The sequence below is a fragment of the Cavia porcellus genome, unplaced genomic scaffold, assembly GCF_034190915.1.
Source record: "Cavia porcellus strain 051 isolate PalLab524CR breed Dunkin Hartley unplaced genomic scaffold, mCavPor4.1 scaffold_18, whole genome shotgun sequence".
In the NCBI taxonomy this organism is placed as follows: Eukaryota; Metazoa; Chordata; class Mammalia; order Rodentia; family Caviidae; genus Cavia; species Cavia porcellus.
The window spans coordinates 24,060,379-24,081,768 of NW_026947501.1; the positions used below are offsets into that span (position 1 = coordinate 24,060,379).

The 21,390-nt window shown below is 39.2% G+C and overlaps 2 protein-coding genes across 3 annotated transcripts in view; both read left to right on the plus strand.

Moving 5' to 3' along the window:
• The first annotated feature begins 568 nt into the window (after nucleotides 1-568).
• Nucleotides 569-17,099, plus strand: Snrnp27 (small nuclear ribonucleoprotein U4/U6.U5 subunit 27). 2 transcript variants are annotated; one of them, XR_010040601.1, is made up of 7 exons: nucleotides 569-728; nucleotides 1,710-1,830; nucleotides 2,498-2,610; nucleotides 3,318-3,397; nucleotides 7,835-7,899; nucleotides 9,823-9,990; nucleotides 15,488-17,099. XR_010040601.1 is itself a non-coding variant. In XM_003469032.5 (6 exons), exons 1-6 carry the CDS (start codon nucleotides 695-697, stop codon nucleotides 9,875-9,877), a joined length of 468 nt encoding a protein of 155 aa, XP_003469080.1. In that variant the 5' UTR covers nucleotides 569-694; the 3' UTR covers nucleotides 9,878-10,216. The 2 variants fall into 2 exon arrangements, 1 of the variants encoding a protein (XP_003469080.1); XM_003469032.5 differs by lacking the exon at nucleotides 15,488-17,099 and having other exon boundaries at nucleotides 9,823-10,216.
• Mxd1 (MAX dimerization protein 1) overlaps nucleotides 16,383-21,390 on the plus strand; it is a 28,223-nt gene continuing 23,215 nt past the window's right edge. The window contains exons 1-2 of the mRNA XM_003469030.4: nucleotides 16,383-16,541; nucleotides 17,249-17,348. Coding sequence (XP_003469078.2) covers nucleotides 16,469-16,541; nucleotides 17,249-17,348 — 173 coding nt within the window. The 5' untranslated portion in view covers nucleotides 16,383-16,468. The remainder of the gene's footprint in view (nucleotides 16,542-17,248; nucleotides 17,349-21,390) is intronic.

The window sequence follows — 21,390 nt, forward strand, 5'->3', positions numbered from 1 at the left end:
TGCCCTGGAACTCATGAGAATCCTTCTGCCTCAGCCTCCTGGGATTGCAAGTGATTGCCATTCCACCTGGCTCAATTTTGAGCATTGTAAAGCCTTCAATTTGGAGAGTCAGGGCTGCTTCGTGCCTATACTCGTTGGGAGTAAGAATGGAGTTATATAACCTTTGCTTTTCCTTTAAGAAGCCCATAGCAGTTTTTGAGTGCCTTCTCAAGATTAGCATCAGTGAAAATCGAAAACCGATTTGCGGTGAACTCTGGAAAAGTTAGAGGAAGAATGTTATGCCGAAGACTTGGAGTATACAGACTACGTGCGCACGCTATGTTTAAAACGGATTAATGTATTTTATGCACGTGGGCAAAGATTAGCAAAAAAAATGGGATAAATGAAAACCGGATTAAGTTTGTGCCTACGTGGCTGAATTCTCCTGACATTCCTGCAAGAACATCAAATGCAGTATACGTCAACGCCTAGGATGCACAAAGAAGATGGTAATATAAACCTCTGGGCTCAGCGGCGGCGGCGTAGGACACGCGGGAGGCCGGGCCACTTTGCGCACCCCGTCTCCTTTAGGGTCCGGAACCCTAGCGTCTTGTCTCGATGTTTTCCAGTCGGAAGTTAAAGCTGAGTCCTTGGCTCCCCCGGATGTTGTTACAGAGCCGTTTCCGGGGCGGTGTGCGGAGAAGTAGGACTCATAATGGGTCGCAGTCGCAGCCGATCCCCGCGGAGAGGTGAGTTCGGAAGCACGGGGCTTGGAGTTCGATCGGAGGCGCATGTCTCACCCCCTCTTTTTTTTCAGTACCAGAGCAACGGAGAGCGTGGCCCTTTCCTCCCGAGGAGGAGAGCGAGCGATGAGGGAATGAAGACCTGGGCCCTACGCTCTTCGGCCCTGACCCACCGGTTATAAGGCAGTTTTTTGGGGGGAGGGGGTTCGTTTCTCTGTGAATTAGGGTTTCTCCGACTTGCCGTCAGCCTTATACGGTAACTTTTATTATACATGTGGTCAGTGGTTTTAGACTCAGACCACAATTCATTCACTTAATTTCTAGATGACCGTTCACAAATCCCCTACCCTTTTTGAATTGAATTCCCCTGGTCGTTCCGAGTAACATTACGTGCCGTAAACAGCTACTGTGCGAAATAAGTCACGTTCCACAATATTCAGTGTTAAAAACCAAAGTATCCCCACCCACCCCCAGTTTAGTAGGGAAACCTGTATTCAGAATTTTGAGTCCAGGGAGTTCTCCTAATGCCTCTCCCAGCCCCATAAAATGAGGCAGAGAACCTGGACTTGCATCAAGAGGTCTATCGTAGACCCTCCCTTCTGTCACGCTCACCTAGTGAATACCCAATTTTCTTACAAATTAAATGAGGCCCCGAGCTATCTGAGGCCCTTGAGCGCTTGCGTTGTGGCTGATCCGAGTTGAGAAGTAACTGTGAGTCAAGAATAGATACTGGATTTCCTATTTTTAAAATGTAATATGTCTTGTTAATTTTATTATTGCCCACATGTTGAAATGCTAATGGTTTGGAATATATTGGCTCAAATATCATTGACACTATTGGGTTAAACCCATTGCTACTTGTTTCTTTTGACCTTTTCAGTGTGATTGCTAGAAATGGATCCTATTACGTTGCAGCATAGCTCTATAGCTCTAGATAACTGACGTACTGTACTTTTTGGCGCTGCAATTTTTTTGTGTTTGTATTAGAACGTAGGCGATCGCGGTCTACTTCCCGGGAGAGAGAGCGCCGGCGCCGGGAAAGGTCCCGATCCCGGGAGAGAGATCGCAGGAGAAGCCGCTCCAGGTCCCCGCACAGGCGCCGCTCTAGGTGAGTGCAAAAAACAAACTAGAAGTGTGGCCACGGAGCTGCAAAAAAACCCAGTCATTGCCTTTTGTTTTCATCATGTATTACGGCATTGACAGCGTAATGAAATGGAGAAAACTTAATCCTACTTTATTCTAAAGCTAGTAGTCCCTAAGCAAAATGGAGTTGATTACACCTAAATAAAAAAAAAAAAACAAAAACAAAAAAAACCAGGTATTTTGTATTTTCATTGTTCTCAATTAACTTTTTGGTGCCAACAAGATAAACACCTAAGTGGTCCATAATACAGAAATCTTAGAAATTAATTGTTAATAAGCATCAATTGCTATTTAAGTGAGCTTTTTGTAGTTTGGGTTTGTAATTATTACAAACTTTTTTTTGGTACCAGGTTGTTAGAAACTTTTAAGACAGGTTTTTTTGCCTCATAAAAAAACATTTTCGCCCTGAATACTACACTGAATGCAACTAATGAAAAGGAGCAACCTGTATTTTTAATTTTTCCTCTTTAACAGTCAAAGCTTAGGTAGAACCTTTTTTTTTCTCACTCTGCTCTGGGGACTTTCTGGGGCCTGGCTTTATTTAGTCTTCACTTTCCAAGAAATCATCAATGTGTTCATCAACAGAGTTGCCATGCATGTCTGTTTCTAACGTCTCTGCTTACAAATATTAGATCTCCAAGACGACATAGATCCACATCGCCTTCCCCTTCACGATTGAAAGAAAGAAGAGATGAGGAGAAGAAGGAAACAAAAGAAACAAAGAGCAAAGAACGTCAGATTACTGGTAATGTTATTAGATATACAGCCTTGTTCAGAGAATTTCAGTCATGATGTGTGTGTGAGAATTTAACTCAGGACCTTGCTCTTAAAGGCAGGTGCTGTGCTACTGAACTATATCCCTGACCCTGTAGTTTAATTTTGAACATTTAAATAGTAAGCTTTTTATAGTGATCATTGCATATGGGTTTGAGATTGTAATTGTTCCTTAGTGAGTTGCTGGTTATGTTTGGTGCTTCTGATAGGGAATGGTGCTAGGAAGGTTAGTTTAAAACATGAGAACATTCTGTTTTGGAAGTGTCTTTAAAAGTAGATAATGTCACATCTGAGAGTAGAGGTTGACCTGCGGAAAGACTCCAAGGAGTGAGCACAGTCCTTTCGTTACCCTAAGTTACATTTTGTCTGAATTTTTTTTTAACATTCTGTCTGAATTTAAAAGGACCTTTACTCATTAGATTTATCTTTTTGTGTGTATGTTCTCTGCTAGTGAGATGGAATATCTCTTAATGTCTTGCTGTTCCTCTTTATATTCATTTATATTTGTGTTCAAAAATGACATGAGGGTTAAAAAAATTGTGGAATTTTTTTTTTTTTTTTTGTTCTGTTTTTTGAGATAGGATCTCACTGTATAGTTCAGGGTGGTATTGAACTCACTACTTATCCCAGGCTGGCCTCAAACTCACAGCAGTCCTAAAAAAATTGTTATTTTTGCAGAGGAAGACTTAGAAGGCAAAACAGAGGAAGAAATAGAAATGATGAAGTTAATGGGATTTGCATCTTTTGACTCCACAAAAGTAAGTAAAACACAACCATTTAAACATTCTGATTTGAATTAATGTGGTTTTGCTGGTCCCTTTTTCTCATAGTCTTTCATTATCACTTATAATTTCTTTAGCTGTAAGATAGTAATTTTCTGTTTGAAGGACTTTGAGAGCCCAGCAGAGTAAGCATTGAACTGCCATTGGAATTCAGGGAATATTTGCCAGAGATGACATGTTGGTTAGATCTTAAAGAACAAGGAGAAGTGATCAGACAAAGAAGAAGAGGAAGATGTTTCAGGGTGCTCTGTAGGCGTGAAAAAGTAGGTGTGCCCTGTAGTTGTATAGATATATTTTGGGAATTTCAAATTCAGTGACTGGTTAAAGGATGCCGATGAGATAATGATTGTAATTGAAGCTACAAACGGAAGTAAGAGCTGAATTGTGGAGGGCTTTGGATCCCTTAGCCATGCTAAGAATTTTAGGGTTCATTCGTGAGGTATTGAACAGAGGAATGGCGCAGAGGACAGATAGAAGGTGGGTTAGATTAGAGACAGGGAGAACAGTGAGTTGTGCATGTGAAAGGTGATGCAGCTAAATTAATTTGAGATCTACTTCAGAACCAGAGTAACTGGGGATGGGACAGTAGTCAGTGGTACCTCTGAGACGCTGTGCTGGAGCCTAGGTGAGACAGTTTACCTGGAAGAAAATTACAGCATGGGGAGCTGCTGGGACGTAGAATGTTATGCAGTTGCCTCATAAAGATGACATTGAACATCTGCCATGTGTCTGAGCTCAGAAGGTGACTGAGGATGGATTAGAGCATGAACGCGGTCTCATAATACAGAGAAATGAGGGAGAAGGAAGAGAGGAGAGAATGTAATGAGCGAGGAGGATACAGGAGAGGGTACCAGAAAGATAGTTTTGGCAAAATGGGAGATGGAGAATATAAAGAGAAGAAATGGACGGAGGGAGGAGGCCAGATGGAGAAAGGGAGAGTATGTGGAAAGAATATATTTTTAAAAATCTCTTCTAAAATACTAAGTTTTTCTACTTGGTTTTGCAAATGAAAATTGAGATTTTTTTTTAAACTAATGTGATAGTATAGTGCAGGGCTTATCAGTTTTAAAATGACCATATATAACTTCAGTGGAGTACTGACGAATGACTGTTTTGAGATGAAAAGATTAAGAATGAGCTCTTGTTCTTGCAGTGGTTATGTGAACCCCATTTTGGCATTTAATGATGTTTACATATGAGCATTTTGTCCCCCTTATTTTGGTACTGGGAATCCAACTCATGACCTCATGCTTGCCAGGCAGGTGCTTGTGCTGCTGAGCTATTTCCCCCTTGAATATACCAAATTCTGATTTGTTTGTTTTGTTCTGAGACAGTCTGATTATGCCATTCAGGCTGGCCTTGGGCTCATCCTGTAGCCCAGGCTAGTCTCAAAAACTCATAACAAGCCTCCTGCCTCAGCTTCCCAAATGCTAGGATTACAGACATAATCATGACCATTTCCAATTCTATTTTTTACAGAGTATTTTATGAGTGTAATGGGGTGTGTGTGTATATTGGGTGAAAAAAAATATCCCCAAAGTAAAGCAGTATTACTGCTTTTAGAAGAACAAGGAAGGAATTTGTCGGAACTATTTTCATTTTTTTTTTTTTTTTTTCCTTTTTATCGGTACCGGGGATCGAACTCATGACTGCCTGCTTGCAAGACAGGCGCTTATGCCGCTGACCTAAATCCCCACCCCTTCATGTTTGTTTTTGATTTTACTTTTGCCTGATCTGTATTTGAAGTTCCTGAAAATCAGCTATAAGGCTGGAACTACCCTTCGTAAAATGTAGTCAGTGCTGAAAATGTTGGTTTGCAAAGGAAACATTAGATGAGAAATCATAGATCCTATAAAAATCATGGAGTGCCATGTGATCAATTGATATTGAGGATTTTTTTCCATCCACTGCTAAAAATGGAACCCAGGGCCTCATGCGAACTAGGTAGTTAGTTGTTTTACCCATAAACAATACCCCCATGTCAGTTGTTTTCTAATGACTTCTGTGAGTGTTAATTTAGTTCATGTGCAGTTGGCTTTATTACTATCAGTTATTAGGTCTCTTACCTCATTCTAATGTTTCAATAATGTATATCTTGTGATATTTCCATCAGCGATCTACTGTTGAACCTTTTTTTAAATGTGCAGGGAACCTAACCCAGGGTCTCATCACATGCTAGGCAAATGCTCTACCATTGAACTATACCCCAGCCTTATTGTAAGACATTTTCACATGCCAGTCACTTTTTTTTTTCTTTCTATTTTAACATTCTTCTAGAGAGTTTCAACATTTGTTTATAACATTAATGGACAGTTTTCTCTACTAACATCCAAATAAATCAGAATAGGACAATGTACAATTCTACCAAAGCTTCTAAAAAATCAGTAAGCCTTTGTTTTGTTTTTTTGGTAGTGGGGATGGAACTCATGACCTTGCGCTTACCAGGCAGGTGCTTCTGCTGCTGAGCTAAATCTCCAGTCCTTCAGTAAGCCTTTAGAAATTGAATTTAATAAAAGAATTATCATTGCCAAGTGCAAGGACACATTGCATTTTAATCCTAGCTACTTGGGAGGATACAACTTTTTTTTTTTTTTGTGGTCCTGGGGATTGAACTCACAACCTCACACTTGCTAGGCAGGTGCTTATGACACTAAGCTAAATCTCCAGCCAGGATAGCACCTTTGAATCTGGGCAGCCCGGGCAACTTAGTGAGTCCCCGTCTGAAAAAATAAAAAGACCAGGGATGTAGCTCAGTGATAGAGCACTTGCTTAGCATGTGTGAGGCCTTTATTCAGTTGCCAGTACTACTGAAAAAATGAGTATCATTTATTTACGAAGCCAGTATTTCTAAGTCGTGCTACCTCCTATTCTTAGGTCAGAATCGTACTTCAGATGATTTGTTCAGTGTCTTCTCCTTTCCATAAAAATAGATTAAAAGTAGAAAATTTGAGTCCAGAATATTTCCCTTTCTGATAATTCCCTTCTCATCTAGAGTACTGTCTGCTGTATCTCTTTCCCCCCTCCCCCTCCCTTCAAATAAATTGTCTTCCTTTATTGAAAGAAAGACAGAAAGAAAGTTGAGTCCATACATATTTATTTTAGCCCTACTTCAGACTTGTAGCTCACCTTGCCCATGCCTTTAGGCCAGTGAGTTCAAATCTATATTTTTTCCCTGATAGAAGAAGTCTAATAGGTACACCACACAGAGACTACACTCAAGTAAGTATTGATGGAGAACCGGGTATGTGTGTGTGTTTCTTGACATTAGCTAGGGATGTTAATTTAGCAGTCATTTCTGAACACCTAGTGCAGTAACCTAGGGTATGAGAATACAAAGGAGACTCTCAGGTATATTCATATCCCTCCCTTAAGAAATTTGCAGTCTACCCAGGTGGGGTGGCACACACCAGTAATCCCATCACTCTGGGAGACTGAGTTAGGAGGATTTCACTAAGCCTGAGCACCTTAGTGACTGAGACCCTATCATAAAAAAGACTTCATACCCCAGGTACTGCAAAAAACAAACAAATAAAACAAAAAAGTGTAATTTCATAGGAAAAATAATACTATGACTTAACATTTCAATAAAATCTAGGCATGATGGTATACACCTGTAATCCCAGCACTAGGAAGACAGAGACAGGAGGATTGCCACAAGTTCAAGGCCAGCCTGGGCTGCACAGCAAGACTCTTTGAAAAAACCAAATCAGAGGTTCAGGAATTTTAGCTCAGTGGTGCAGTGCCTGCCTGACAGGCATGAAGTTCTGAGTTCAATTCTTGGTACCCCCAAAAAAGAAAAAATCAAATCATAATCATAATAGGTAAAATGTATGTGCCGAAAGTATAGTTAATGTTCCTTAGGAGTAAAGAAAAGAAAAAAAAAAGATACTACCTGGCTGCTGGACTGTTTGAATTGGCCCTTGAGTGATGCGTAAGAACCAGATAGTTGAAGATTAAATGGGGGCAAGGCAGGCATTTCAGGCAAGAGCAGCAGCATAGTGGTAGGTGGGTAGTTGAGATAACTTGGTTGGATCTAAAGACTAAAGGAATTTGTGAAAAAGAATAAAGGTGTGCCCATGATTCTATATACTGCTCCTTGAAGGCTTAAAAAAAAAAAAAAAAAAAGCCAAAGCTCATGCAAGAAATGGGGTTAGAAAAATGGAAAGTATTTGAGCTGTGACTTAACATTATTGTTTATTGATTTGAATATTGTGCTTGTTTATGTGTGACTGTAAAAATGTGAGCAGAGTCGTTAAACTTGAGAGTTTATGAGATATCAGGATCTAAAATATCTCTTTTATTAGACTTTTTTTCTTATTGGATTTTGCCATTTAAGTGTGTCAGTGTGATCTGCCCCTTCGATCTAGGTATTTCATGTGTCCTTCCTATTTTTTATTTACTGTTTTTCTCCAGGGAAAAAAGGTAGATGGTTCTGTAAATGCCTATGCCATAAATGTATCTCAGAAGAGGAAGTACAGGTAAGCCTTTATGTTTGAACCCCTTTATGTTTGAACTACTAAAATCAATTTCACACTTGGAAAAAACATTATTAATGGGTAATCATGTTTATTTAGGAAATATAACAGTTTTCCATACTTCCCCTTATTCAAATGAAGTATGTTCCTTATATTTTGGTATGTTAAAGTTGTTTCCCAATTTATGTGGACCAAATAGCTACTATAGATAAATGTAGTCAGTTAAATGTTTTAGATATTAAGTTCTTCAAATAAACTGTTTACTTATATTAATTATGTAAGGATTTCAGCTGTATATTCTTCCGTTACTTCTAGATGTATCTTATTTGTACTTAGAGTTGGAACAGACTGTATTCGAAATCTCATTTAATTCTTTTTTTTTTTTTTTTTTTTTTGGGAACGGGGATTGAACTCCCAACCTTGCATTTAAGCTCTTTGAGCTGCTGAACTAAATCCCCAGCCTTTATTTAATTCTTAATAAATGAAAAAGTCAAGACATATTCAAACATTGCCCTTTCTCCACTTTTATCACTGATAAAAGACTAATGTTCCAATTAATTTAGACTATGAATAATGTAATTTGAGAGTGTTGTGTCTAAGGTTCTAGAATCATTATGAATAGTGTTTTGTAAAATTACTATTTTTTTTTTTTTTTCTTTTGAGACAGAGTCTCTCTATGCAGTTCAGGCTGGCCTTGAGTTCACTTTGTAGCCCAAGCTGGTTTCAAACTCCCAGCAATCCTCCTGCCTCAGCCTCCCAAGTGTTGGGATTATAGGCGTGAGCCACCACGCCCAGCAAAATTGTTTGGGGAGAATCATTGCAGTGTACTTGAAGTTGCTTGGTATTACCTATTTTGAGTTTCTTTCTTTTTTTTTTTTTTTGTACTGGGGATCAAATTCAGGACTGTGCAGTTGCAAGGCAGACCCTTAGGCTGCTGAGCTAAATCCCTGGCCCTATTTTGAGTTTCTTTTCTTTTTTTTTTTTTTTTGGTACCGGGATTGACCTTGTGCTTGCCAGGAAGACACTTACGCCACTGAGCTAAATCCCAGGCCCCTGAGTTTCTTTTCTGTTTAAAATAGCTGTTGGTGTTATATAAAATAAGTGTGGAATTTTAATTCGTTTTGTTTTGGCAAGGAGTGAGGTACTGGCCCAGAGTACTAAGCACTCTGCCACTGAACTATACCTCAGCCCTTTTTAATTATTTTTTTAAAAGTCTTTGAGACAGTCTTGCTATGTTTTCCATGCTGGCTTTGAACTTCCTATTCTCTTGGCCTTCAGGTAACTGGGGTTATAGGTGTGTACCACTACCCTGACTCAGTTGGTTTTGTTCCTTTGTTTGTTTTGTGTTAAAGTCTGTAGAATCTTCCCAAATAATTTTGAAAGTATATTTACATACTGCAACTCAGAGTTTAAAGAAATCCAGGGCCAGGGATATAGTTCAGCAGTACAGCACCTGTCTGGCAAGTGTGGGTTATGAATTTGATCCCTCATAGGCCCCCCCCCCCCAAAAAAAAAAAGGAAGAAAGAAAAGAAATCCAAGACTTTGGCTTAAAGTATGGGCTACACCTGTAGCTCAGTGATACTACACTTGCCTGTGCCATAGGTCTTATCCCTAGCACTACAAAAAGAAATAAAATTAAAAGCTGCATGTGGTGGCACAAGTCTGTAATGCCAGCACTTGGAAAACCGAGGCAGGAGGATAACTGAGTTCAGGATTACCTGGGACTATGTAGTGAGCTCAAAGCCAATTTGAGCCGCAAGGCAAGACCCTGCCTCAAAAAAAAAAAAAAAAAGAAAAGTAAAGTAAAATAATTTTACTTAACCCTTAGCATTTTAAAGCTGATTTTAGTTTAACCACTGAAGGGTAAGTGTGTGTATATTTCAGATTTTAAAAAAATAAACAATGGTTTTCTCTTCTTATCATAGGCAATACATGAATAGAAAAGGTGGATTCAACAGACCTTTGGATTTTATTGCATGAGAAGTAAAATATTGAAGAATGATTTTTTCCCCCTCATCTTGTCGGAGAGTGGATTTTGTATTTTGTATTTAATATGCATCAAAAACAGGATCTCAGTTCTTCTTTCATGTAAAGTAAGAAAATCTTATTTATGATTTCCTCCAAAAAAGTTAGATACTCCTTTTTTTTTTTTTTTTTTTTAAAGAAGTAACATTTGAGGCAGTCATCAGCCCCATATTGTTTGTTCTTATTCCTATGGAAGCTGTATATGTTTTCTTCTTGGATGCTTGTTAGAACTTTTTAAGAAACATGAAAGTAATTTGAGCGTGAATTTCTCCAATAAAGCAATATTTCTACCCATTTTATATTTGATAAATATTTTTATTACTAGATAAAAGAATATCTTTAGAGTTTTGACACACAGATTTAGACAACTTTGCTCCTTGTTTAAAAGTTGGAGGGAAAAGTATAGCTTCAGATTTTTGTGCCCCCCTACCCCATAATAGCTATATCGTTTTCTCCAATTAGAAAAGAAATGCATGTTTATTATAAAAAATACTTTGGAAAAAACAAAAAAGTAAAGTCAAAAACCATCTATTATTTACTCCCAGAAATAATAATAATATTAACATTTTGGTATATGTGTTTCCAGACTCCCGTGCATATATATATGTTTCTCACTTTCACCTTATAAGATCAATGTACACTTCTTTTTCTCTAATCTTTTTTTCCCATGTACTGTGGTCTTTTTTTTTTTTAATACTCTTATTAAACACAACATTTAGTAGCTACTTACTAGTGAACATTGGTGTGTCTCCCATGACTTAGAATTATAATTAGAACTGGGACTATGGTCTCCATTACATCTACATTTTTGTATTTGATCCATTATTTCGTCAAGTTCAGTTCTTAGGTATGATTTTACTAGGTGAGGATAAGTGGGCATGTTATGTGTTTTAGGTTTTCAATATATAACTAGAAGGTAAAAATCACAGGTAAAATATAGCATTCCTGTTTCATAAATATGCACAAGTAGTAGATGTAATTTTTTGTTTGTTTGTTTTTGGTCTTTTTGAGACAGAGTCTCGCTATGCAGTAGAGGCTGGCTTTGAGTTCACTTTATAGCCCAGGCTACTCTCGAATTTGCAGTGATCCTCCTGCCTCAGTCTCCTGAGTGCTGGCATTACAAGTGTGCGACACCAGGCCTGGCTTGAATATTTTTTTCTAAAAAAAGTTTCCTATCTGATAGATAAAATAATATTTGGGGTTTTATTCCTGTTTAGTACTTAGGAAGGATAAATATTTTAAAAGTACATTAGCTATATGTGTGTGTTTGTTTTTACTAATTCCACATCTTGGATCTGTTGCCTTGGCAAGTTTTTTTTTCCATTTGAAGGCAGCTCTTTCTTTATTGAAGATAATAGCCATCACCTACTTTGTTTTATAGCTTGTTGATATTTGAGGCTCTGTGGTTAGATTTAAAATTTTATTTTGGAGGATAGTGTAAATACATAGAACACAATTCAGATATTACAAAGAATATCTGGTGACAGGTTAGTTATATATATATATATATAGTTATATATTCAGAGATACTTCATACATTCCAAAACATACATATTTTTATATACCTTATTTTGTTAGATGGTAGAAGCATTATATACCTTATTTTGTTGGAGAAGCATTAACTATTCATACTCTTTTTAACCCTGGCTTCTCTATACTTACAGGTCAATACTCAGTACTGAAAACAAAATTAAAATTAAAGAACATTTGTATTACAGAATGCTATTTTAATATTCTAGAAAATATTTAATGAAATATATGGAAAAATATAAGCGCAGAAAATTAGCTGTACAGTATGATTTCACTTGATTATAAAAATGAGTATCTTTTTGGGTTTAAGGATAATTCTCCATCATCTATGATGTATACTACTGTTATAGTCAGAAAAACAACTTAAAACTATGATTTCGTCAGGTTCTCATAACTAAAGCTACTTGAGAACCTCGTAGAAGCTGAATCACTATATGGTTTTCTTTTTAATGACTCCCCTATTTTAGTTTAACCTTTATTCACATAATAAATGGATACTTGTTTGTAGAAAATTTAAAACAAGTATAGCAAATTCTTTTTTTCTTAACAGTGGTCACAATCCTATTTCTCCTTCATTACTTCATTACTCCTTCATTACTTTCTCCTACATTACTTCATTTGCATGTATCTTTCATTTGAAAATAAGAAAATATGTAGTTTGAATCTTTTTTTTCTTTCTTTCTTACTGGGGATTGAATCCAGGGTCTAATGCAAGCTACAGCAAGTGTTCTAGCACTAAGCTACATCCTTAGCCCTTATTTTTTATTCTGAGACAATCCCATTAAGTTGCCCAGCTGGCCTCAAACCTGTGATCCTCCTGCTGGCTAAAATTACAGGCATGTGTGCCACCATTCCTAGCTACTTTAGGCCTTTATTTAAACAAATACTACGTGAAGATCATCAGATCTTTCTGGGCCAATATAAATGTAAATCTATCTTTAAAAAAAATTCCTGCTACAAAATGTTTTATGTAATATATATGATAGTGTTTTATTCATTGCCACATTTAAAAAATTGTATTTGTGGAGAAGATTAAAATTTGCAGGGCAGAGTTTATAGAGGTTTTTGAAACTTAGTACCATATTGAGTGTCATGGTACTGGAGTGTCCAAACTAACCACAAAGGATGGGATTGATAATAAAGCAGAAACTTCTGGCCCTAATTTTTTTATACTTCAAAGAACAAAATTCCTCCAAAATTTAGCAAATATAATTCATTTTAATGTCACCATAGTTAGTGTCAAACTCAGTTATAAATAAGAGGTTTGAGTTCCACAATTTTAGAACTTTCTAGACACTTGGGGATGAAGTGTCTCAAGTCTTTCCTGGCATCTGAAGTACTCACTGCAGGGCATGCATCTGTCAGAGCAGCAATGAGCCTGTTGCTCAATGCCAGCATTAACCATTTAAGTCCCGTGCTTTGCCCACTGAAAAGACAAACCTGAAAGGAGACTAGATCTTAACTTCTAACACTCAGTAAAGATTTATATCTTTCCATTTTCAACTGTACATTTCAGTTCTATTTGTTCTATCTTGATATGTACATAAAGCTGTTTTTATCTGATATTTATGCTATTGCACATAACTTTTTTTGGTTTTTGGTTTTGGTTTTTGTTTTTTTGAGACAAGATATCACTGTGTAATTCAGGCTGGCCTAGAACTATGTAGACTGGGCTGCTCTTGAACTAGTGATCCTCCTGCATCAGCCTCCTGAGTGCTGGGATTACAGGGGTGCACCAGCACACTTGCTACACATAGTTTTTTATTTAAAATTCTGGTCATAAAATTGAGGTTCAAACATTCTAGAATTTCCAACTTTTGAGAAAACAGGGCAGTGACTATCAATTCATACTTTTAATGCTTCCAAAGCATTAAGGACTAGGAGTCTTTAAAGAAAACTGAAAACCTGCACTTCTGGTTTTCTTAATTAACTGGTCATTTTATATATATTTTGAAATACAATTTTTAGGGGAAAAAAAATCCCAATCCCCAAGTCCTTTGTTTTATATTTACTCCTTCACTTCCAGTAGATGGCACCAAATACTCTTTGAAGTTCATAAAACGAATTAGGTGTTGCTAGCTTAATTGATCATTTCAGCCACCAGGGAACATAATAGTACTTTCTTTAATCTTAATGTTTATATAACTTAGTATTTTGTTTGGAGTATAAACTAGACACGTTGGAGTTTATTTGTTCTCTCTTAATACTTCAACCTCTCCTACCCCTCCTTTTCTGAAAATATAAGTGTGATTTTCAATTAGTTGATTGTGCAGCTCAGGGTCATAGCTCAGTAGGATAGTGCCTGTCTGGCAAGGGCAAGGTCTTGAGTTTGATTCCTGGTACCAAAAAAAAAAAAAAAAAAAAAAAAAATTGTTGAGTAAGAGAAAATATAAAAGGATATATATTGGGCCAGGAGTATATAGTTAAGTGGCATGGTGCCTGCCTAGCAAATGTAAGGCCATGAATTCTGGTTCCAAAAAAAGAAAATAAAAAAGATATACTAAGTGTTCATAATAAAACCTAAAGAAAAGCTATAAAACTATATAAAGTTTAAAATATTAAGATAAAGCACTTTTAGGAATATCAGTTTAGGTACTTTAATAAAATTTCATGTTTCACTGATTTTCAGATGTATTTTATAAATATGCCATTTGAAAACTACAACTGTTTTCTCCCATTCTCATTTCCAACTTTGTTTTGTGCATTTTTGAAAAACTTATCTCAGTCTGTACATTTAACTAGTGTCATATGTAGAACTAGCTCTTACTTAGATCATTAACCATTAACAGTGAAAGATGTGTTTCCTATATGTTAAGAATGGCTTTCTACATGTTTATTCTACATACTGTGTTCTAAAATTTTAATTTTAATGGATTTATGAACCATTAAAAGATGCTTTTGGGGGGGTATTGGAAAAGGCCTTTGCATTTTATATCCCTAGCCCTTCTTACTTATCTTTATTTTGAGACAAGGTTTTGCTGAGTTACAGGCTAGGCTTGAAGTTGAAATCCTCCTGTCCCGACCACACCTGCCTAAAAGGCACTTTAAAAAATTTCCTGCCATAATTAACATTTACACATTTAACCTTACCCAAGGTTTGAGTGTCAGTGTTTTGTGGTTCAGTCTTGAAATCTGTTTATCTGCCATGTCTTTAGTACAACTACTACCAACTGGAAGGACTGGTAGCTGGAGCTCTGGGTAAGACACACTTAGGGTTCACTTTCCATCTCCTCAGCTGAATGGAGAACAGGGAGTCCTGCGCTGTCTCTGTTAATGTTTCTTGGTGTGCAAAATGTAGTGGTTAACTCAACTTACCTTCTAGAGTTATACAGAAGATTAGAAATGATGTACAAAAATTACCTGACAGTAAACAATTACTACCATAAATTAGCAACAATGAATTTCTCAAAAAAGAAAGTGTCATGCTTTAGTCATTTAGATTTACCAATAGCTTTAGTTCTACTTTTCTTTGACCTGTTCTACTTTTTAATTGGAGATCATATATAATTGTAACATAGATCTGCAGCGTTTTCGTGTTAAAAAACATGTTTTTTGATTAAGGAAACAATTTTTGGGTCGGGGATTTAGATCAGTGGCATAGGTGCTTGCCTGCTAAGCATGAGGTCGCGAGTTCGATCCCTGCTATCAGAAAGAAAGAAAGAAAGAAAGAAAGAAACGAAGCAAGTAAACAACCTCTAACCTTTTGGTTCTGTCCACCTAATAGTCTAGTAAGCATTTATATTAGTGCTGTTCCACGCCCCATTTGTTATCGTCGTGAAAAAGGGGACATTCTTTTGAATGTATTCCTCTAGTAGGAAGGGAAAGATCCTCAGAGAATCTTGGAGATTCAGTTTTATTCTGTAAATAATAGAAAATTCTGAGCTTTTCCTCACTCGCGCGAGTTTGCTGCCATCCCTTCCTGGTGCGGGCTGGGTAGTGCCTTTGGAGAGGAACTCAGTGCTGTATATGCAGCCCAATTCCAGTGGTTTCACTCCAGGCGACGGGAATTTAACAGGGTCGTGCTTTCCCCTCCAGCCACGTGGCGCCAGCAGGATCCCTCGACCCACCGCCCCGACCGTTCGCCAGGCTGCGCTCCCGCTGAGGGACTTGCGGCAGAGCCCGGGACCGCCGGAGTCCCTGGAAGCGCGGAGCCTCCTCCGCTGCGGCTCCGAACCTGAGCTAAGCAGAGCGCCCAGTGACGCAAGGTGCCATCCTTCCATTCGAGGGACGCTTGGCAAGTCCCTGAAGTTTTCCCGGAAGACAGGGCGACAACAGGTCTGAGGCGAACCGGGAGGGGTCGGGTGGAGCCCGACTCCGCAGCGGCCGGTGAATCAGCACCGGCCAACCCCACTAGCCAATGCCGAACTTGAAGAGGAGTAATCGGGCAGCTGACCACCAGCCACTCGGGGCCCGCGGGGCCTGGCGAAAGGTGATATCATTGCTGCTGGGAGTTTTCCAAGGTATTCACCAATGAGAGCCAGGCGAAGTGGCTTGCTTTCTACAGCTCTTGGCCAATACTAACAAAGCAAAAAGGCTGTTCCTATAGAACCAATGGAAAACAGGGAAGGAGCAGGAGGCGGAGTTGCGAATCCTGTCACCAATTGGAAAAAAGGGGTGGAGCTAGGGCCTTGTCAACCGCGGCCAACCAACGAAAGGAGCGGACTTTGAGGGGCGGGGCCTCTGTACCCCCTACCAATCGCACAAAGCCAGGGGTGGGGCATTCTTTCAGGTGCCCAATGAGGAACGCAGCCGAAGCGGGCCTGTCAAGAGAAGGGGCTAGGGGCGGGGGGATGGTGAGTCGGGATAAACACTCCGCGGCGGTGGTGGCTGCTCTGCCCCGGGTTCTGTCACGGTGTCGGCGGTGCCCAGCTCACTGACCTCTTTCCTCCCGACAAGCGTGGTTGCCCAAGAGGCTCCTTCAACGCAGCTCAGCGGGGTCCACCCCGAGGTGCGGGTGTCCGGCGGCGAGCCTGTGGACAGTGGGGGTTGGTCCCGTGGCTCCAGCCCCCGTGCAGAATGGCGACGGCGGTTCGGATGAACATCCAGATGCTGCTGGAGGCGGCCGACTATCTGGAGCGGCGGGAGAGAGGTGCACGGGCTTGGAGAGGGGTCTGGCCCGGGCTGAGGGTCCTAGGGAACCAAATCCGGGGATCGTGGCGCCCAGCCTCTCCGGGGTGGTTGGAGACGCCAGAAACGCGACCGCGAGCGCTCCCAACCCCTCCACTGTCCCCACGCGCGCTCTGAAAGGAAGGCCACCGCTGCCCACAGCAGTGAGCGGGCTGCTGCCCGGGTCCTGCACCTCCTCCCCACCCCCTCCGAGTGGGTACGGGGCCCTCGCAGCCAGTCGCCTTTGGCTTTCCTCACCTGCGCGGTTTGCCTGCCTGCTCCCCCGCGGCTGCCGCCTAGTCCCCGGGGCGAGGAGCAGTGCCTCCCCCGGCCCGGTCCGCGGTTGTGCCCCGCACCTTCTCCCTAGGCTAGTCCCGCTTAACCCGCACCAACCTGCTGGACGTTAGCAATGGGAAACCCGGGCTTGGAGCTTAGCCACTTGCTGTGTCTTTCTCAACAATGAGCAGCTGGAATCTTCTTTACACCTGCCCGGAGCAGGGGGTGGTCACGCAATTTAAAAATATATATATTGTTCTCAGAATTCCACCTTGCTCTGTTTAGTTATTTTCGCCGTGTTCTTTCAAAGATAAATAAATAAATAAATGAAAAAGGAAATACTGTACTGTGAAAGGGGAGAGAGTATTAAATGTTCTGGGGCTCATTCATTAACTGGATCCTCCGGTTTTCTAGAAGCTGAACATGGTTATGCCTCCATGTTACCATACAATAACAAGGACAGAGATGCCTTAAAACGGAGGAATAAATCCAAGAAGAATAACAGCAGTAGCAGGTAATTTGGTAAATATTTCTTTCTCGTTTAGATATACTGTAGGTGATAGAAACGGCAGAATGGAAGTAGGCTGATGTGATTATGATCCTGTAAATACATTAAGTGGCGATCATGTTAAGTAATGCACACATAGTCTTAAGCTGTTGGGGGAAGCAGCCCTTTTGTATAAGTTGAGGGAACTGAAAAACAATGTTTTACGTTTCTTTATGAACTTTTTTAAAATTTAACTTTGCATTTCTCCATTGATGAGAGAAAAATCAGTGAAAGCTTCAAGTGAAATTAACAACAATATTCTGTCTTCAGAAGTTGCAGATTCATGGCAAGTTTTCTTTATTTCAAAAGGCTGGACATTATGTTTTAATAGTGAAAATTTTATAAACAGCATATCGGAGTTGGCATAAGTGGTAGGATTTTATATTTGATATTTAAATTAAATCCAAGGGCTGGGGATTTAGCTCAGCAGTATAAGCACCTGCCTGACGAGTGCAACATCATGAGTTTGATCCCTGATATAAAAAAAAAATAGCAACATAAATTTGTCTAATTTTTCACATTTGTTTATTATAGCTACAAGGGACGAGATTAGAACCTATCTTTCTGGTGATGAAGGAATTATATAATAAAATATTAGTATGTTGTGTTGTTTTCATCTTAGCCTCATAGATTGCCTTAAAGTTTTTAAAATCTATGAATCTTACTCGAAAGTATTTGGTTAATGGTCAATGAAATCCTAAGCATAGTTCCTTATATGTGTAAATATTTCTGTTAATGTTATTGCTCCCTTTTTACCCTTAAAATATAAGGTAGGAAATATGTTGTATTAAGTCCCTTCAGTTGTAAATCAAAATCATTGACATTTGTATCACTGATTTAGCATTCTTGTCTCTTCTCACCCTCATACCTAACTTACTGCAGGTAACTATCCGAATAGCCTCTGAGGCTTCATACAAACCCCTCAACATTAGGCTGTTCCCACTTAAACCTAAAATTCATTTGTTCTTGTGACTTCTGTCCTTGGTTCACTCCACGGTCCTTAATGTTGGTGGAACCACAGGATGTGAGCAGCACATTTGTAACACACTCTTGGTTAAGAAGGCACATGGAGGATGAACCCGGTAATTACCTGGTGAATTTCCTTGTCCTGTCATCTCAACAGTAATCTGCAGGCAGTAGTCAGCAGTCCTGTGCATGGGTACTGGGCCGTTGAAGGGGGATGTTAATGCTAATTTGTATTATGAAAAGGCATCCAAAATAAAGTACACTGTGGTGGATTTTGTTACAGTAGTGATTTTTAAAAATTTGTTTGGAAGAATTTTGAGGCCTCTTAATTTATTCTCCTGGAAAAACATAAGTTCACAAACATAGTGACCACTCATGATTTGAAGTTGTTGGATACCTTGAGGCTAAAATACCTTGATATAAATTATTTTTTCCCTAAGATTCACAGGAGGGTTATAGAGGGATATACTGATTTGAGGAGTAGAAAAAGAGATGCTGTTGAAGAGAAGTGATGCTGTCCCAAAAAGGTGATTAAGAAAGAAAAATAATGAAGTTGAGAATTTCAAGAAGTGAATTCTTCATCTTCTCTTTAATAACCAGTATTAAGCTGGGTGTGGTGGCACATTCCTGTAATCCTAGCACTCAGAAGGCAGATGCAGGTTTGTTGAAAGTTCAAAACTAGCCTGTGCTGCAAAAGGAACTCAGGGCCAGCTTGCCCTACATAGTGAGACCCTGCCTCAGACAGACAAAAACAAGAACAAAACAAAACAAAAAACACAACCAAAAAAGGTATTATTCTTGAAAAGTGGCCACAATTCCTGACTTTTAGAAATGTTCTAGCTTCTGTTAATGGGTGTGGTTTGCCTTCTATGTTTAGACTGAGGCTGTCTAATAAATACTAATTCAGTAATGTAAGGCTCTCAGGGAAACCCTGATTAAAATCTAGAGATGGTATCAATTAAACATGAAGCAAGAACAGATAGGCTCTTTTGTTTTTTTTGCTGGGATTTTTGTTGTTGTTTTGAGACAGAATCTCCATATGTAAACTGTTCTTGAACTCACTGGGTAGCCCAGACTGACTTGGAACTCAGAAAACCTCTTGCCTCAGCCTCCTGAGTGCTGGAATTACAGGCACGGGCCACCACACACAGCAAGACTGTATAGTTTTAAGTGTGATCACTTCCTTCATGACCCTGTTTGGAATGTCCCTTACCTGAGGAGTAAGCAGACACAACAAGAAAGTTGGTTGACCTCTGGGTTTGAGTCAGCCTTATATCCAAGGCCACACATGAGTAGAATGTTGAACTGAATGAGGGACAGGAGAAAGATTGCTGCTGGTTTATAGGACTCGGATAGCAGTTTATTCCTGTTCATGTGGGTTGAAAATGCTGTGCTCTTTTCTTATAGAGTCTGAAAGAGTACTTTTCTTTGGATGATAAAAAAAGATTTAGCCATTATATTAAGCCTCTTGGGAACTGAAGTGCAGTTTGTTTAACAGCTGCTTGTTTAAAAAGCAAAAAAGGAAGAAAAAAACTCAATAAGAACAAATGGAATTGTGAATATTGATTGTTTTGAAACTCTCCAGAGAACTACTAGAAGCTTGTTTTCTTTCTTACTGATTTTTTAAATGAGTTAGTAATTATTTAGAATTGAAATCTAGAACTTTGTTTTTATTTTTTTTTCCTTAAGAAGTGAGGTCTTGCTATGTGGCCCAGATTCATCCCAAACTCCTAGGATTAAGTGATCCTCCAGCCTTCACCTCCCAAGTAGCTGGGACTCCAGGCAGGCACCATCACATCCAGCTCTGACGCTGTGTTCCATAGTAAAGCAGGCTGTGGCACACATGTGACAGAGGAGGTTCAGGACTTGTTCTTTTATAAGACCATGTCTATGTAGCTGACCCATAGCAGGAGTTTTTTTGAGCCAAGGACTTTTCTCATTTCTTAGATATGGTGTAGTTTGACTTAGTTATCTTTTCATCAGAATATATTTTTAAATGGTGAAATGTGTCCTTTATCAGTGAATCCGGATTTATCAAATCTTCAGTACTCACATGGAAAATAGTTTTGACACAAGCTATCAATATATTCTTATAATATCTTAATCAAAAATACAGATGCTTACCCATAAACAGAGGTGACAGGATAGCTGTGTCCTAACCATGTTTGAAAAGCCTGCTTCTTATTAATGACTAACTCTGTTTTAGCAAAGCAGCACTTATTAGTAACATTAGGTAGAAGTACACCTTTAAAAACACCCTGTGTTTACCACTGGAAAGGAATCATTTCTGGAACTGCTTTCAATGTTTAGAAAGAGTAGGTTTCCTGTGAGATTTATTATATACTTTATCTTGGGGATTCAGAATTTTATATAAATATCAGTCTGCCTATCTACATCTCTTCAAAGAATCTAGAATTTTTGTTTGTTTTTGTTTTTTGTCTTTTTCCTTTTTATCGGTACCGGGGATCGAACTCATGACTGCCTGCTTGCAAGGCAGGCGCTTGTGCCGCTGAGCTAAATCCCCAGCCCCGAATCTAGAATTTTTTGATGAGTACCTTGCGTGATGGTATATTCACCCTCCCCTCCTCTACCTACTGGGAATGGTGCTAGGTCTACAGTTCAACAGAGAAATACTGATCAGATACTGTATATTTTTATCCATTTTAAAATCTATCAGACTTTGAACTTATTATTCCCAGTTAAAAGTAAAATGCCACGTGTTTGAAAGCCAAAGGTTCATAGCACAGGCCAGGTTCCTGTTGACTGTGGTATTCTACTGGCCACTAAAGGAACTAAACTTGAAGAAAAATGTGAATAAAGAAGCATGAGGGAAGCCAGGTGTGGTGGCACACACCTGTAGACCCAGCACTCGGGAGGCTGAGGCAGGAGGATTGTTGCAAGTTGGAGACCAGCCTGGGCTGGTGGGCTGAAGACCAGTCTGAACTGCATAGCAAGACCTTGTCTCAGACAAAAAAACAAGAAGGATGAGGGACAACCAAGAAAATCAGTAGAAAACTTTTATTTTATTTTATTTAGTTTGTTT

What these genes read in the sequence shown, in the direction of transcription:
- Snrnp27 (XM_003469032.5), top strand. Translation starts at nt 695, where the DNA reads ATGGGTCGCAGTCGCAGCCGATCCCCGCGGAGAG. An exon ending in CATCTTTTGACTCCACAAAA is followed by an intron (nt 3,398 to 7,834) that starts GTAAGTAAAACA and finishes GTTTTTCTCCAG; the next exon opens with GGAAAAAAGGTAGATGGTTC. An exon ending in TCTCAGAAGAGGAAGTACAG is followed by an intron (nt 7,900 to 9,822) that starts GTAAGCCTTTAT and finishes TTCTTATCATAG; the next exon opens with GCAATACATGAATAGAAAAG.